The sequence below is a fragment of the Drosophila bipectinata genome, chromosome 2R (genome assembly GCF_030179905.1).
Source record: "Drosophila bipectinata strain 14024-0381.07 chromosome 2R, DbipHiC1v2, whole genome shotgun sequence".
NCBI lineage: Eukaryota > Metazoa > Arthropoda > Insecta > Diptera > Drosophilidae > Drosophila > Drosophila bipectinata.
Genome location: NC_091737.1, coordinates 12164763 through 12180544, shown reverse-complemented (window position 1 = coordinate 12180544; position 15782 = coordinate 12164763). Strand labels below are relative to the sequence as shown.

General features: G+C 41.7%; 2 protein-coding genes and 2 non-coding genes across 5 annotated transcripts; 2 read left to right on the top strand and 2 right to left on the bottom strand.

Moving 5' to 3' along the window:
• Positions 1 to 81: 81 nt before the first annotated feature.
• Camp (Cathelicidin-like antimicrobial protein) lies at positions 82 to 1964 on the top strand. Of its 2 annotated transcripts, none has more exons than XM_017252987.3 (4): positions 82 to 266; positions 371 to 509; positions 577 to 1329; positions 1385 to 1964. In XM_017252987.3, exons 1-4 carry the CDS (start codon positions 159 to 161, stop codon positions 1879 to 1881), a joined length of 1497 nt encoding a protein of 498 aa, XP_017108476.1. In that variant the 5' UTR covers positions 82 to 158; the 3' UTR covers positions 1882 to 1964. The 2 variants fall into 2 exon arrangements, with proteins under 2 accessions (XP_017108476.1, XP_017108474.1); XM_017252985.3 differs by having other exon boundaries at positions 371 to 521.
• A 279-nt stretch (positions 1965 to 2243) lies between these two features.
• Positions 2244 to 12212, bottom strand: LOC108133177 (Na(+)/H(+) exchange regulatory cofactor NHE-RF1). The gene is made up of 2 exons (XM_017252988.3): positions 11782 to 12212; positions 2244 to 3509 (listed from the first exon to the last, which is right to left on the bottom strand). The coding sequence occupies exon 2, from the start codon at positions 3499 to 3501 to the stop codon at positions 2611 to 2613; it is 891 nt and encodes a 296-aa protein (XP_017108477.2). The 5' UTR covers positions 3502 to 3509; positions 11782 to 12212; the 3' UTR covers positions 2244 to 2610.
• A 2766-nt stretch (positions 12213 to 14978) lies between these two features.
• On the bottom strand, positions 14979 to 15050 carry TRNAA-UGC (transfer RNA alanine (anticodon UGC)). The gene has a single exon. It is a non-coding gene; the product is annotated as a tRNA-Ala (tRNA).
• Positions 15051 to 15424: 374 nt separating this feature from the next.
• TRNAA-UGC (transfer RNA alanine (anticodon UGC)) lies at positions 15425 to 15496 on the top strand. Its single transcript has one exon. It is a non-coding gene; the product is annotated as a tRNA-Ala (tRNA).
• Positions 15497 to 15782: the final 286 nt, after the last annotated feature.

Below are 15782 nucleotides of genomic sequence, written 5' to 3'. Positions count from 1 at the left end.
TTGTTTTCTAAGTGCTCCTTATTTATTTATCCTCCAGTGTGACCCCCCCTAAAAGTGAATAATTCGATTACAAATGAGCTATCGAGCTATCGGCCTCAAAGGAATTTTTTTGCATTTAAATCCGTTTCTTAAGGAAAGTAACTATTTTAAGCAATTTAATGTCGCTAACAATAACAAACTACAAAAAACCGCCTGGTGGAGTAGTACCCAGGCAGACGGTCGTACCATTTCGGCCAAAGACAGAGGATTTCCAGCGAATACCAAAGGTAGGCAAACAGCTGATGAATGGCATTTACGAAGAGACGAGCACAACAGAGAACTACAAATTGCCATTAACTAACAAAATCCATCACATTTTGATAACAACAAGTTGGAGCCGGGTATAACACCTGTAAGAGGGACATCAGAAGGCGTATTTCTAAACCAGATTCCAGTTGTCTTGCGGCCAACCATGAAAAGAGCATCCACGACAGTGTCAGCGTCCACGACACCAATTACATCTTCGCCAGGTACTGTAGGACGTAAGTGAAACAATTTCCTTAAACACTTGACTAATTTAGATACTTGAATTTACAGAAATCCTGCCTAAGACGCCAAAATATACACTAAATTTTAGTTCCAGTAGCTCTCCTGCGTCATCCAGCAGCTCGGTGCAATGGAAAGTTCGGAGGGAGTCCCAGAGCTTGGGCGTAGCTATAAACTCACTGCCGCCAAACACAATCATCAAGGCGACCACGAGACCAGCAGGATTGGTGCCGGCCACATCACCTATGGTGACTTCGCCACCAAGTACTCCCGCGAGCAGTAGGAGCTCCCTGCAGAGCACACCAACAGTGTCCGCCGTCAGACAAGCTGTGTTTATCAAGAGGGAGCTTCCCCAGCCTCAGAGAACGATGCGAAGCTTAACGCTTAGTCTCGTGGAACACGCTCCAATGCTTCACCTCGGAGTGGCAGCGGAGCACCTGCCCCTGCTGAAGCGACACATCTGCAGAACCGCCAACATCACCCACCTGGATTGTTATATCACGCTGCGGAAACTTCGTCAAAATGAACCTTTTGCCCTGCTTGCCGAACACTTCGAAGTAAGCGAAGCGGATGCAAAGGACACGTTTAAGCGAACTTTAATCAAGCTGGCGCGCTGCATGCGGACGCTAATCCGGTGGCCGGACGCCCAGCACTACCAAGAACGGCTGAAGCACACGCCTATAGACTACAGAGCCACTCTTCTGCACGTTCGATCGCTGATCGAGTGCGTGGAAACGGACGTGGACGAAGAGTTTCGATTGGGTAGCTCCACCTACAAATTTATACTCTGCATTAACACAAACAGTGAGTTTCAACAAAACGTATTGGAGTCCTAACCGTAACATCCTTAACCTTGCAGGCATTATTAGCTATGTGTCCAGCGTATACCCTGGCAATTGCGACGATCTCCAGTTGTTTGAGGCCAGCAATTTTCGGGACGTAGTTCCCAAGTACCTGACCCTCTGTGCGGAACCTGGCAAGGCAGTGAAACGCACGAGGCGAATCGGAACAGATGACGACTCGGGGGATGAGGAAGAGTTCCAGGATGGGCCAGCTCCATCGCTAAGCAAATACCATGCCCAGCGGTTGACTGGCCGGCTAGCCAGCCAGCAGTCTCTGAGTGTTGTGGACGGAGCTCTCGTTTCGAAAAGAGCCGCGTCGATTCAGCTGCCGACCTTAAAAGTTCAAGAACCCGCATGTAGAGCTCAAATGAGGAATTTGGTCGATGGCCTCAGGGAGTTCCGAATGCTTGGCCATTCCGCGATAGATCAGAAATCCCTCCTGGGGTACCTCGATGAAATGTTAATTGTGGCATGTGCCCTGTGCAATCTAAAGCGGCAGGAGCTGCACTGCTAACACACAATGTGTCAGTCCAAGGCCTGTTTTAGGGCCAAATAGGGAGTAAGCTTAAAGAATAAATGTCGAATTTTAATTGTGAACCTGTAACACTGTTTTTAAAAATCAAGTAATTTGAAGTTTTAAAGATTTTATTTTAAAGAACACTAAAGTTAGGATATAAATATTTTGTTTATTTATAATCGTGACTGCTTGACTTTATTTTGAATTCATTAATGAGTATTTGTTCTGTTTTTTTCGCAAAATGTCAGAAATAAAATTTTAAAGGTCTTACCACGAAACTAGTTTCACCCCTTTCGAAAACCGAAAACCGACTTGTTTGATCAGCTGCCTGCCCCAATGAATAACACTTGCTAGCATACTTCTTTTATAATTTTGCTTTATTTACTTTACAAAAATACAAGCAAAACTTAGTAGACATTCAACGAAAGTTGTTCAATGAACCGATCGGAGTTTGCAATATTTGAATTTAAAGAATACATTCATGTCGTATGTATATTTTCGTATGGGTATTCCAAGAGGAGGTGCTCGCTCAATCACTTCCCCTATTGTTTTTCGATTCTTAGTGGGTAATAATTAAAAACTTGCTTAGTTAATAAGTGACTCTGCGTACTACTAGCTAAACATATTGTATATTGTGTGTATGTGGTGTATGCCTGACAGACGTCCAGACCTCCCCATCATCTCAGCTCATCTCATCCTGACAGTGTAACAAGTGCTATCTTCCTCTCAGAGCTTCTGGATGATGTCAAACTTCTTCTTGAGGTCCACGGTCTCGTTCTTGGGATCGTACTTCTTCTTGGAGGCCAACTTGGCGCGCATTTCGGCGGCCGTCAGTGGCAAGTTCAGGCTGCCCGCCCTATTTCCGCCCGTCGCCGAGGGAGGCGTGGTGGGTGTGGTCATGCCATTTGTGCCATTGCCGTTGGTGTTGTAGACGCTTCCGTTGTTGTTCAATCCGGCCACAGTGGCAGATGGCGGTGGCGGTGTGCTCATCAGGGTGTTGTTGTTGATGGGCGACGAGGGTTTGCTGCCATTCTGAGCCACGGGCAGGGGCGCCACCACTGGGGGAGTGGCTGGGAGGCCCCTGTCCACCACATCCAAGTCGGAGGCATTCACGGTGCTGCCACTCTGGATGCTGCTGGCGTTTGAAGATCGCTTGGTGCTAACCATGCTGATGCTACTGATGTTGGCACTTGCTCCGGGAATCTCCTGCTTGGTGCCCTCGTATCCGTTCTGATTCGCGTTTCCGTTTCCGTTGCAGGATGCTGCTGCTGCTGGCGGGGGTGATGGCCTCTCCAGAGCCTTGCCATCCACGTCGATCAGGAGGAGGCGCACCTCGTCGGCGATCGCCTTGATTCTGGCCACCACCTGCTTGTGGGTCTCGCTGCCAATGGACACCCCATTGACCTCCAGGATTCGGTCGCCCTCCTTCAAGCCCGCTGCCTCAGCCGGTGAATCTGCATCCACCTTGCCTATGAACTGTCCCGGCTTGACCTTTTCCGAGTGCAAATTGAATCCGTAGCCATCGAAGTCGGGCCTCTTCACAATGTGACAGGTTTTGGTCACTCCCGGAGGCAGAGTGGGCGGTGTGGGTGTCTTGGGGGAAGTCGGCGTGGACATCTTGAGGGCTGTGGAAGAAAGAAACGACTGTATTAGGTATTTTGTAAGGCCTTTTAAAGAACCGAGCGAGCGGCAACCGACTTGGAAGCCGATAGCGAAATGAGTTTTTCAGAAATTCCAAGATATCCCCTAAAAGGGCATAGGTTTGTGGGGTATTTCAACTTTTGTGTACATCCGGGATCAAATAACTTGAATAAAATATGAATGAAATACTTAAAATAGCTCGGATAATGTGAATTAATAGTTTCCTGTTGGAGTACTCTTATTAAAACCCTCTAATAGGGTAAATACCAATCGTATAAGCTCGACCCCAATTTGTATGAAACAAGTCTCATTTGGCGGAGAAACATTTGCTGATAAAACTCAAGGTTTAATGATGTTCTGTGGAGAGTGAATGAGAACCGAGAAAAATTCCACAAAACAACACCAAGTTCGTCATTAGTTGGGGGACACCAAGGAATGTGGGAGCTGCAATCGGCAAAAGTCCACTGGACTTGTATAGTATATAGTTTTATGGCCAACCACGCGGCGACTTCTGAATGATAACGAAAGTGCTCTCGGTTCATTCAGCTTTCTGGCCACCTTATCGCTCGGCCTCCCTTTATGACCGACATTGACAATATGTTGACCCACTTCCCGGCCCGGCACCTGACCCCACGGCACGACCCTGGCCAAAGAGTAAGCTCCGGTCGGGATCCGGATACTTGGTACGTGTTTGTTCGCTGGCTAATTTTAAATTGTCCGAGCGATAGTTTGTATTTGGGCATATCTCGCTTTTGGCCAAGTACTCGGCCATAAGTGTAATTGCTCGCCAAATAGCGTTTATGGCCGTGCTTAAGTTTGGGTTTTTGTTTTCGTCGCTGTTCCACTTTGGCTTTGGCAATCCCGACAAACCGTCAACCCGTCAGCACGCCTGGCCAACCTGGTAACCAGAAATTCCAATTGCATGTGTTCATGGGTCAAAATTGATTTAGTACGCCCGCTTATCGCTCTACTCCGCGCTATTTCGGTCTAAGGAACGTGATTTTCCTGTAAACTTGGCAACAGGGCATTAGAACAGATGGCCAGCAAAAGTTTCGTAATATGTTACCAATAAACGTGAGTATATTTCACTTAGCAGGGGTCCCAAGCCGAAAGATAACTCCCTAAATACCTGGATTCGTTTAATATGCAAATTAGGCAGCGTCATCGCGACTCTCACAATTGAAAGCTCCCCAGATATTAATTGCCCGTAATTTCCAGCCCACTTGAAAACCCTGAACTTTTGTTTTATTTCAAAAATAACAACAAACACAACTCCAGTCTCAGGCATTTTTTGGGTTCCGCCTTAGTACGAAATTTGTTTGCTTTTTATTTTATAATTATTTATGTTTTTGTTTTCGTTTTTTTTCAGACACGTTTCTTGGTTGAAAGTTGAATCATCGGTCGAGAGGAAAGGCTGTAAGATTTATGAGTGTTGGCATTAGCTGTTGATGAGCACCCCCCACTCTCAGTTTTTTGCGGTTTTTGGGACTAATTTATTGGAACAAGATGAGCTCGTAAAATGACCTTGACAGTCGCTGTTCCAGCTTCCATTGTAAGCGATTTTTAATTCAATACAAAGGTAAACAATGAGGCGCAAAAAAAAATTCAATTCAGAACCAACAATCAGACAATTTGTGGGTGGGGAACAGAGCAGGGCTCCCTCCATGGGATGGGATTGAAATAATAATAAAAATAATAATAATTGTTCATATTCGCAGTCGCATGTACGTAAGTAGGTTTATGGCACTCAGTCATTCGATTCAAACATATTTCGATTAGGAAGCGGAACTGACATTTGAAAAAAAAAAACGTCACAAAACAAAGGAATCGTTAAATAGATGGACGGAAATTAAATGTATTAATAGTTAATAAGGTATGCAATTAAAAGACAAAGAACCAATTAAATGTAATTCAAGATGGTGCTACAATATAGCACTAATATATGTTTGTAAAAGTATGCTATTTTTTTGGAAACATGAATCTAGATATATTTTAACATTTCACAAATCCATAAATCGGTTCTATTGTTTCGTCAATCTATTTCCCGATGTCCGTACTTCCCCCCTAGAAACCTGACTTCTGTTTCCAGTTTCTCCATAGCTTCTCTCTAGCTCGGAGAACTGCGCAAACTTTAATTGAATTTGCAATCAAGCATGAAGTACACACACACACACACACAGGTACACTTATTCGTAGGTTTTATGGCCAAAACCCCCGTCCACCCACTCCTCCCCTTTCAGAGCCCCCGCTTGGGGACAACAGACAGCCTCCATTGTTGTTGCCTGTTTGTTTACTTAAGCGGTTTCCCATCATTAAAGCAAATTAGCCGTTAGGCACTTACAGGTAGTTGATTTCGATTCGGTTAGGGATTCTCCCGCCCATTTCCCACTGCCCACTGCCCCTCGAATCCGCTATATATATCCGTTATAATAGAAATCCAAAAAAAAAAAACCCTATAGTACGTTTTCAGAATTTTCTCGATGGAAACTTTTCGCGGCAGACTTCCAAGGGGAATCTAATTAAATTCTGTTTATTGTTAAATTTTCGCACATTCGAAAGGAATTTAATTATAGGCCATGCAAATATGCAAGCTCAGGATCAGATAAGCTGGAAACTAGAAAGGGAAACTGCGAAATAATGGAGATAAGATACATTTTCGTATTCCGGGGATTATGGCGGGTTTATCACAATAAAGGCATATAATAATAAAAAGCGTCTTTGGTGAGGAATTCACCAGGCAAGTGCTAAACATGTGAGTCATTATGGAACTGGGGGGTTGGGGAGACCTAAGATATCAGTTCATGGGAACTGATTTGTAATCAGATATTACCAAGTAGGCCCAGTCACTCCCTAGCAATTTCCCGATGATTTAAAAATAACTAAAAACTTTAAATACGAACCTTAAACCGGCAAAAGTAATATATACTTAACGTACCACCCTTTTGCCTAATATGCTATAATTAAGTATTTCAACAAATTCCCCCAAAATCTCAATTATCTCGGCCATAAATAGTCGAGAGTTGGTCTTACTTTATTACTATTATATAAACTATTACTAGCCAGTTTAAGACACAACTTACGTCTATAATATTTCACAGTCCTATGGCAAAAACAACCAATGACAGAATGATGATAATAAAGCTAACTAAATGTTGTAAGCCAGGTAATAAATTAAACAAAGTCTGACGACATTCGCAAAATCACTTGCAGTGCTTCGCAGAGATTTTTATGAAAGTAATAAAATATATAAAGAAATCTGAAACCTAAAACTGAAGTCTGAAAACTGAAAACCAAGAGCAGGAAGAACTTTCACTATCTGCGATTCATGATCGGCGATATTTCATCGATTTCAATGTTGAGCCATTCAGACTTCAAGGCGGGACACATTTAATTGATTTTCATTTGTGTTATTTTTTACTGCACCTCTCGGGCCCATTATCTTAACGACTTAAGACACATTTTAATTTTTCTGTTTGACTTTATCAAATATTGTTATTGTTTAATAGATTCGGAGCGTTATCTTATCCCCGCCTGATTTTAATTAAACAAATACTTTCCCATTGCCCTTGTCCGCCTTTACTGATATGCATGGCTAATTATGTGAGGCTTATTTCGGGAGAGATGACGCCAAACCGCCAAGGTGATTAGACCCAAGAAGTTTTAGGGTTCGTTTAGCACCTTGTCTCCCAATAGATCGTGGTGACAGTTTCACAACCGCCCATGAATCACTTGCTCAGACCTCCATAAAAATTCATTAGCAGCCTCCAGTCCTCCTCGATGCGAGGCCCCACCTCGACAAAAAATTGTTTGAGATTTGAGATGTGAGATCCCAGATGCGAGAAGACGCATCTTCTGAGTGGCTGTCGGTTGTTGTCGCCGCGGGCGTTTGAGAATGGTTAGCAAATGCCTTGAGTACAGCTGGGAAACTCTGCGAAACTGGTTATGATTATTTATTTTACCCATTGCCCCTGCCTCAAGTACAGAGGGGATATTAGGCGTGGCCCAGGTCAAAAGACAAGAAAAACTGGTTGGCCAAAGGTAGGTTAATCCTGCTCATTTCAGTTCAAAGGATTTGGGTCCTAAGTTCATAATGGTCATGTGATGGCCACCATTTTTGCTAAAGGTATTCAAAATTCGAATCTAGCCACTGCATTCTTTGCGTTTTTTCCATTATTCAATGACAATGGCAAATGCTGTAATGTGAATGTAAATCTGGCTTCGGGGCTGGTTCAGAGCCTGAGTGTGACCTGGCTGGCCCCTCTGACTTGGAAACTAAAACTCCAACAGAGTCGGGCAGAGATTGAGACACCTGCAGTCAGGTACAGGCACTTGGCATGCTAATCAAATCGCGCCAATAGCAAACAAGCCAACAAATTTTTTATACAATTAAAAGTTTAAAAATAGTCGTTAGTTAGTGGCATTTATGGGATTTGAAGAGTCGCTGGTCACATGCAAGTAGGGTCAAGCTAACAAAAGTATATTTACTCTTGGCTTACGGCAGCAGTTAGTATTCCTATCACAGCCTCTTAATTTATCTTCAATAAAACATACACAAGATCTCGTGTTAAAGTAATAATTATGCCATAAAAACTGAACTTGGAGTTGTGATAAATTAAAACTATTCCTTGGAAAAAAGTGAATCTGGTAATTATGCTTTGCGAGAAAAACAAGAGAGTTGGCCAAAGAGAAACCCCAAGATATGTAAGTCCAGCCCAGTCGTATATTATGTCTCGGTGCTTCAGGTTTCCGGACAACGGATCTGTCTGGGCGTACTTGGCAATCAATCAAAACTTTAATAAGCAATTTGCAGAGTCGCCAAAAACACGAAATAATAAAAAGCCAGCTGGGGAAATTACGTGTAAAATTATAGAACTCGCAACTCCAAGAGGAAATGTCAATAAAAATAAAAAAAGACACAAGAAAGAGTTAAAACGCTGGCCAAGCAATCTTTCAGATGCAACAGCAGCGAATACACAAATTGTTTTTGGATGTAAGCCATGTAGCCGACTTGTTTCTGTTGCCGGCCTGACAAAAAAAAAAGCTCATAAAACTTGGCTGAAAAATTCTAGGCGCAATGTATCTGACAGAACGTGTGCATGTGGCATCGCACACATGCGCCTGGTCGCAAAGATACCCGCACACGGATACATGGATACACGGATACAGATACAAGCACTGACGACACTGCGGGCCGAGTACAAAAACTTTTTAGCAAGCAGCAAAATAATAAAAATAAAAGGTATAAAGATCGCCCTAAGTGGAGGGTCTCAACGGGCAGCTGGGGGAGAGCCACTTAGAAGCAGTATCTGTATCTGTGTATCTGTAGAAACCTGGTCCTAACCAAATTCATTTTGATGCTGCGGCTGCCTCAAATATTTTTCGTGCGTTGAGCCGTCGAATATTTTTGAGATACTCTTAGGTACTCTTGGGCTTTAAGAATTAATAATGCCTATGGTTCTAGGGATCATTTTTGGAATACTAAAAGTAACAGTAGAAGTTTTTTGTAAAGATCTCATGCTTTGAATATTATGAGAATCTTATCTATGGGATTAGGGTTTCTTGGTTCCATATTATCCCACTCCTTTGAGGGCATTTTAAGTTCGGTTCTTTTGACAGCCAAAACTTCCCTTTTTTTTGTTGCGTCTTGAATTTCGTTTTATTCTGTTTCTGTAGTTATTTTTTTGGTTGAGCTTGAGAAAATAAAAATTGATTCTAGAACCTGTTTTTTGGCTTTGCCCGGCCTGGTCTTCGCTCTGTGGCTGCTTTGTGCTGGCCTTTTGAAATATCTTTGGCTTTGTACTTGTTTCGTTGCTGCTGCTGTTTTTAGGCGTTTCTTCGGCTGTTGAATCTTGTTTGGGCCTTTTGTCCGAGCGGCCAAACACGAAAAAAAGGGAGTTCGAGTAGGAAAAGCAAAACATTTTTGTGTGAGAGATCCCAGACTCCGACTGGGAGTGGGGCTTTCGTTTTCGTTAGTTTGCCCCATCCATTAATAAAGCATATATTTTGTATAATTTATACATTTTTTTACGCTTTTTTTTCGAAAGTTTATAAAAAGCGAAAAGAAATATTTCTACGTCTTGATTGGAGATATTCGGGAGAGTTTTTATATAATAATCTTATGGATTGACTGCGTCGTCAATGTTTTCTCATCGAGACGAAGACCTTGAGAATATTATAAGTTAACGATTAGAAAAAACGATGATCACCAGCTTAAGTAGAAATAATACAATAATAATGCATTAACAATACGCGTACCAAGTGTGCAAATTGTTGGCAACAAACACAGACACATCCAACAGATATAACCACTTTTGAAAAACTTGAAAAAATTTATATTTTTAGAGGTATTCATTCAGGTATCATCCATTGTGTATAGAGGCTGCAATTGTAAATGTTTTCGCATGCCAGTCAAATGCAAATGAATGGATGTGGGAACCTTATGAGTCACGACTTGCTTTTCACCCAAATATGATAAGTAGCTATAAGGTTTGCCAATTCTATAGAAGCTATCATTGTTTTTTTTTGCTCAAAATTTCGAACCAGACTTCAAGGCTGCGACTTCAAAATGCGATCAAAACAGCCACGATCACTTTTAACCTTCGGAATCCGCTGTTGTCTGGGAAGCAGATAGAGAATCTTTTGGATCTATTAATCACTTGATTACCTAATTCATAAAAATATCTATATATCCACTCATACCTTTTTCAACAAAGTAAATTCCAGTTAAAAATGAATGATTTTGTCTATCTTGATGGGAGGATTTTTAGCAAATGAATAGATTCCTAGAAAATCTTAAAGTTTAGAAGCTAAAGAACCTGAGCCAATCCCCTCTTTTCAAAGAACTGGTTCGGATGCGATGATCTTTTCAAGATCTCTTCATGGGTGAAATGTGTCAAAAAGCGTCGGCCTGTAACTGTGTTAATGCGAAAAATCAGATCGCTAAATGCCGAAGCCGCAGAATTAATCAAATTAATCGAATTAGCATAGCCAGTGACAAGCGCAGATCGGTAAAGATTGGATATGAATCTGAAGCGCGGCGGCGGCGGCAAGTGCCACAGAAAAACCCACAAAAACACCGTAAAAACGCCAAGATGGTTGAAAAAACCAGAAATACACGCGACAAAAATGCACAACCAGCAAATCAGGTGAAGTAAACCGGTGAATTAATACACGTAGCAGCCACAACGCTCGCTTCGGGTCTAAAATAAAAGCAAAGTCTAAACAAAAACAGAAAAATCAACCAAAAAACCATCAAAGAAACCTGCTTTGGGACTCTACATAGCTGGAATACCGGAGTCGAGTTGACGTTGTCACTTGACCAAAATCGAGGAGATGGGGGCTGGCTGGCTGGCTGGGGCTATTGGGTGGTATTGGGGAGTGCCTTCTCGAAGAAGAAAAACCCGCCGAAAGCGAATTATGAATAAAAGCGTTAAAGAGAGGCCAGCGATAAGCAAAAGAAAGACTGAGAAAAAATCGCATGCATGTCGCATTTGAAAAAGGCCTTATGCAATGCCATCGACCAGAGGGGGAGGGAGGGTGCTGCGAGCGAGCGGGGGAAATAAATCAAAACAATTATTATGTAAGGCGGTGTTGCTGTTAGTGCAGCCAAAAACAGTTAGCAGGGCAACACGTTTAGCGGGACGCAATAAAAACGTATTTTAATTTGGATTGAGTTTGTTGATTCAGCTTGGTTGCACAGCAAAAAATAAAAGAGGATTTTACTCTCAAAAATTTATTAAAATTAGCATTTTAATATCTCAAATTATGATATCATTATTGATCATTTTTGTTAACTTGCCCCAGTATAACTGGTCTATAGTATCTTGTTTTTATTCCAAATAATTCTCCAAATTAATTTGTAAAAAATATTATCTTTCTGTGCATGAGTTAAGGTTGATTGCATCCTCCAACCCCCCTAAAAGCCCCCTTTTTCCAAAGCACCTTCATAACTCTTTCCAACACGCTTTGCGTGTATAAATTGTTTATTTAATTTCAGTTATTGAAAATGCAATTTTGATGGCTTTCAATTTGGCTGGCTTCCAAATGAAATAGATTTTTATTAACTTGGTTAAATCATTACAAATGATTCAATGATATGCCTGTTGAATTATTTTTTGTGCATTTATTTATGTTCCACACGTTTTTGTTGATTTTCTAAGTAACCATTCTAATTGAAATTCGAAGCGCATTTTGGTCAAGTTCAGTGGCTCTGAAACTGTCTCAAGGCTGTAAATAAAATTTGTTTTCTCAACTTACCGCTTCAAAAAATATATATGTACGATCAGAAAAAATTCCCTTTCAAATGTGTTGAATTTTTGCGCTTCTTCGCAACGATGTTAGTTGTGTGTGTGTTTTTTTGGTGCACTTTTGCTTTTTCGTATGCAAACGTTGTCACTGGCACTCGCGAAATGTTGCTGTTGCTGCTGCTACCTCTGTTGCCGTGTTGTTGTTATTTAAGCCGCACTTATCTTTTAATGAAAACGAAGGAGCTACGAAAATAACGAAAACGAACACTCCAAAAAGTCACACAGAAATCTCTCGGCTCTATATAGTAAAAATAACTGTTGAGGGGGCGCCGAGAACGAGAGGTAGAGAGCGATACACGCTGCTGTTGTTGTGCTCCTGCGTAATTATAATACTTTATCGCGCTGCGGAGATCCGGTGGTACGGTGTTACCGCTTTAGTTACCAAATAGTAACTGATTTCAGTGGCAGGTGAGAGACTCCACTCACCGCTCACCAGGTAAAACCCAAAAAAAAATCTAAATATGTTGCATACTTTTAGGTTTGAGGAAAATAAATAGCAACATGTATTGTATAGCAACATTGTCAACGTAGGCAACTTATTTTTCTTATTGGGAGGTACTTATTTCTTGTTAAAATTTATTCTACTATCCTTTTATCCGGTTCCATATCATCCTATATGAACATGCGTAACCGGTTCGTTTCATACGGTTCTCTCACTTCCTGAGAGAGAGCACCGGAAGATGCTTAATATTTGTTGCATACTTTTAGTGAAATCACAAAATGGCCGAGTGGTGTGCGATCAGTATGGCGGGTTTCTTTGGCGGGAAAAAGTTTGATCGATCCTATATTAACATCATTTGAATATAAAACTAAGAAATATGCGTAATTTGTAATTTAACCAATATATTATAATAACAAATAAATAAATAAACATAAATAAATATATTTCCCACCATCCCCCGAATAATAATACCATATGCACATTATTTTATCTGGTTTTTTTCAACATTGCAAAAAGAATTAGACTCAGCTTATTTCAGCCTATCAAAGATAATAATTTCGCTTTTAAGCACATTATTCCGAGTGAGCCCTCCACTCCATTGTCTTCACTCTCGAGCCGCTTTAATGCCCATTGTCATTCTGGGCTCTTATCGGGCCTGGCCAACGTTATTTCCAAGCGAGTGCCTTACCTGTATGGAAATCAATCAGGAGGATGAGCATATGAATCCTTTTTTTGCATCGAGTGCATGACGAATCCGTTGGGCAATGGTAGCTCCTGCTTGATTCGACACATATGCCACAGACCATGAAAAAGTAATCAAATTGTTGCTAAATACTCATAACAAAAGAAGAAGGAACCATCCAGTGGTGGCTCCCAAAACCCGAAAAATGAATGGGTGTGGGGTGGGGAAAATCCAACCGCTCCATCAAACAGATACATTTGTGGTCAACTGTACCTTTGACGTGACAGCTGACAACTGTCATTTTCGGCCTGGCTCACCTGACGTGTGCTCATGGAATTTATTTAATTTCCGCCCGGCCATTGAAGTAAATTGACTTTTGCCGCCCACTCGCCTCCTCCATAACGTGTGGTAGACAAACAAAAGCCGTGTACTAATGCAAATTTGGCCCGATCTTCAGATAAATATCGTAGTCAAATAGAAAAAGTGGTACACACTGAAAAGTTTTGATAGGATATGGATTTAAAAAAAGGAAGATATTCCAATTCATTTTTTAAATAGATTTGGGATTTAACCTTGTTCTTTATTTAATTTTTTTAGTGACTTTAAAATATAGTTTTTTCCTTCAGTGTTGGGTTTTTGAAAACTCCGCGAGACATTTCGCTGCTTGGGTTGCCCTTATCGTTTTAATTAGTTTTTGAAAAAGTTCGGGCCATCAGACCCTTGGAAGTCTAGAAGCTTGGTCGCTTCGAGGAGGGTCTGGGCAGACAGTCATACTGGCAGATAGACAAAACTAGTGCTGGCTGGGCAATTATGAAATTGCTAATAAGTTCCCCACTTACCACGGGGCGATTGCATTTTAAAGCGCAACTCAACTCCTTTACATTTAATTAAGGCCAAGTGAAGGGCGCCACCTGGTCTGTTTTTTTCGCTCTCCTGTGTTTATCTTTCGAAGGTGCTGGCGCCTTCTTTAGCCCTCTGCCAATTTGCATGAATATTTATAGGAAATGGGGGAGGCGGCATTAAATGCAACTCCCTGAGAAAACGTCGCCGGATTAGGCACAAAATTTATATGCAGGAAAAACGAAAATCAACAAAAACAAAAATAGCTGAGGAAAAGAAAAGGTGCAAATGCAACTGTCGTGAGATTTGGCCAAAAGTTTTCGGCACCGGCAATAAAAAAGTTTCCCGTAATCCCCAGGGGGCTTTCGTAATAAATGATTTAAATTGCATTTCCGATGGAGGAGAAAACTTAATGAAAGAGACCTGAACCGATATCCAAGAAAGTACACAGTAGCACTTTAGGATTATTAACAAAATCTCTGAAAAACCCATGGCAATTTCAACCGCAACGTTCGGTTGAACTGGCAGCATGAGGTTCCCCCAACCAGTGGTTTTTTTTTCAACCTGACGGAACGATCAACAGGGCCGGGTACTCAAATGAACTTTTTCGAGACCGAAACCGTGCAAAAATCGTTCAATCTTCTTAACCAATTGGCCAGGGGCCCAGAAATATTCAGAGAGGCAACGGAACCGATTCAATCCGACTCTCGAACACAATACGCGTTCACAGTAGGGGAAAAAATAAAGAAATACAAATTCACACGCTGCGAGTCGTAATTAGCCGGCACGTACGTATATACACAGTATATATATCTATATATACCCACATGTTTGCGTTGTCACGGTTCTCTGCCCTCAGCCATCTCGCTTTTACCTTCTTGCCGGCAGTCGGCTATCTCCCTCTCCCCAGAGCATTTTATATTTTTGAAACGATCATGCGGGCGGTTGGAAAAAGCAAGAGAGAGTGTACGGGTTCGTATAGCCTGCTGGTGGTTTCTGGTCGCCTGGTATACACATGGATCACTTTATCGATTTTACGAAGAAGCGAAAAATACGATCGATTGTGATCTCAGAATCGGAATCATTTTCGACCGCGGTACTTTTTCGGTGACAAAGTATTCAAAAGAGCATCACCACCGATCTCTAGGGAAAAAAATAAATAAAATAAAGCAAAAAATGTACTTGGAGATGCCGGGGATTGAACCCGGGGCCTCTCACATGCAAAGCGAGCGCTCTACCACTGAGCTACATCCCCCATGTGTCATGCGCCGTCTAAACGCCTTTACAAGGCACAGCGAGAGGCAAAGCATAGAAACTGCTAGTAAAAGGAGAGACAACAGCTAGTTAGTAGCTTTGTTTATAAGTTTACAACTGTATTTGTGTTAATTTATACAATTATTAATAAAGTTTAATGTGTTTCTATTCATAAGTAACTTCTGGTGTTTGCCTACAGTTAAACCGAAACAATTAAATCTATTTTATTCCGATATCTCGTATAAAATATTTCATGTGGGAACGAAATACTCACCACCTTTGTTACCTGCTCTCTCTCACCTAGAATTTCAACCACCTTTATCATTCAGCAAACTCCTGTGTCCGAAATGGGATTTTGGCGGCGTTTTTCGCAACGGGGATGTAGCTCAGTGGTAGAGCGCTCGCTTTGCATGTGAGAGGCCCCGGGTTCAATCCCCGGCATCTCCAAGTACATTTTTGCCATTTTTTAAATGTTTATTATTTCTCTAAAATGTTTTCTTATTTTTTTGGCTTTTTGCAGACGTTTAGAGCGAAGAATAAACTTGTGTGCGGACTTGATTTATGCCCAACGAGGCGGCAATAATGAATTATTTATGCCGATTTACGTCTGCCAGGCAGGTCTGCATGTCAATTGCCAGAAACACACTACAGGGCGGATGAGAATGGCGGGAGCCCAGTGGGTGGCAACCGAAACTTGAACGATTCTCTTAGCCGGTGTTTGACTTCTGGCAGC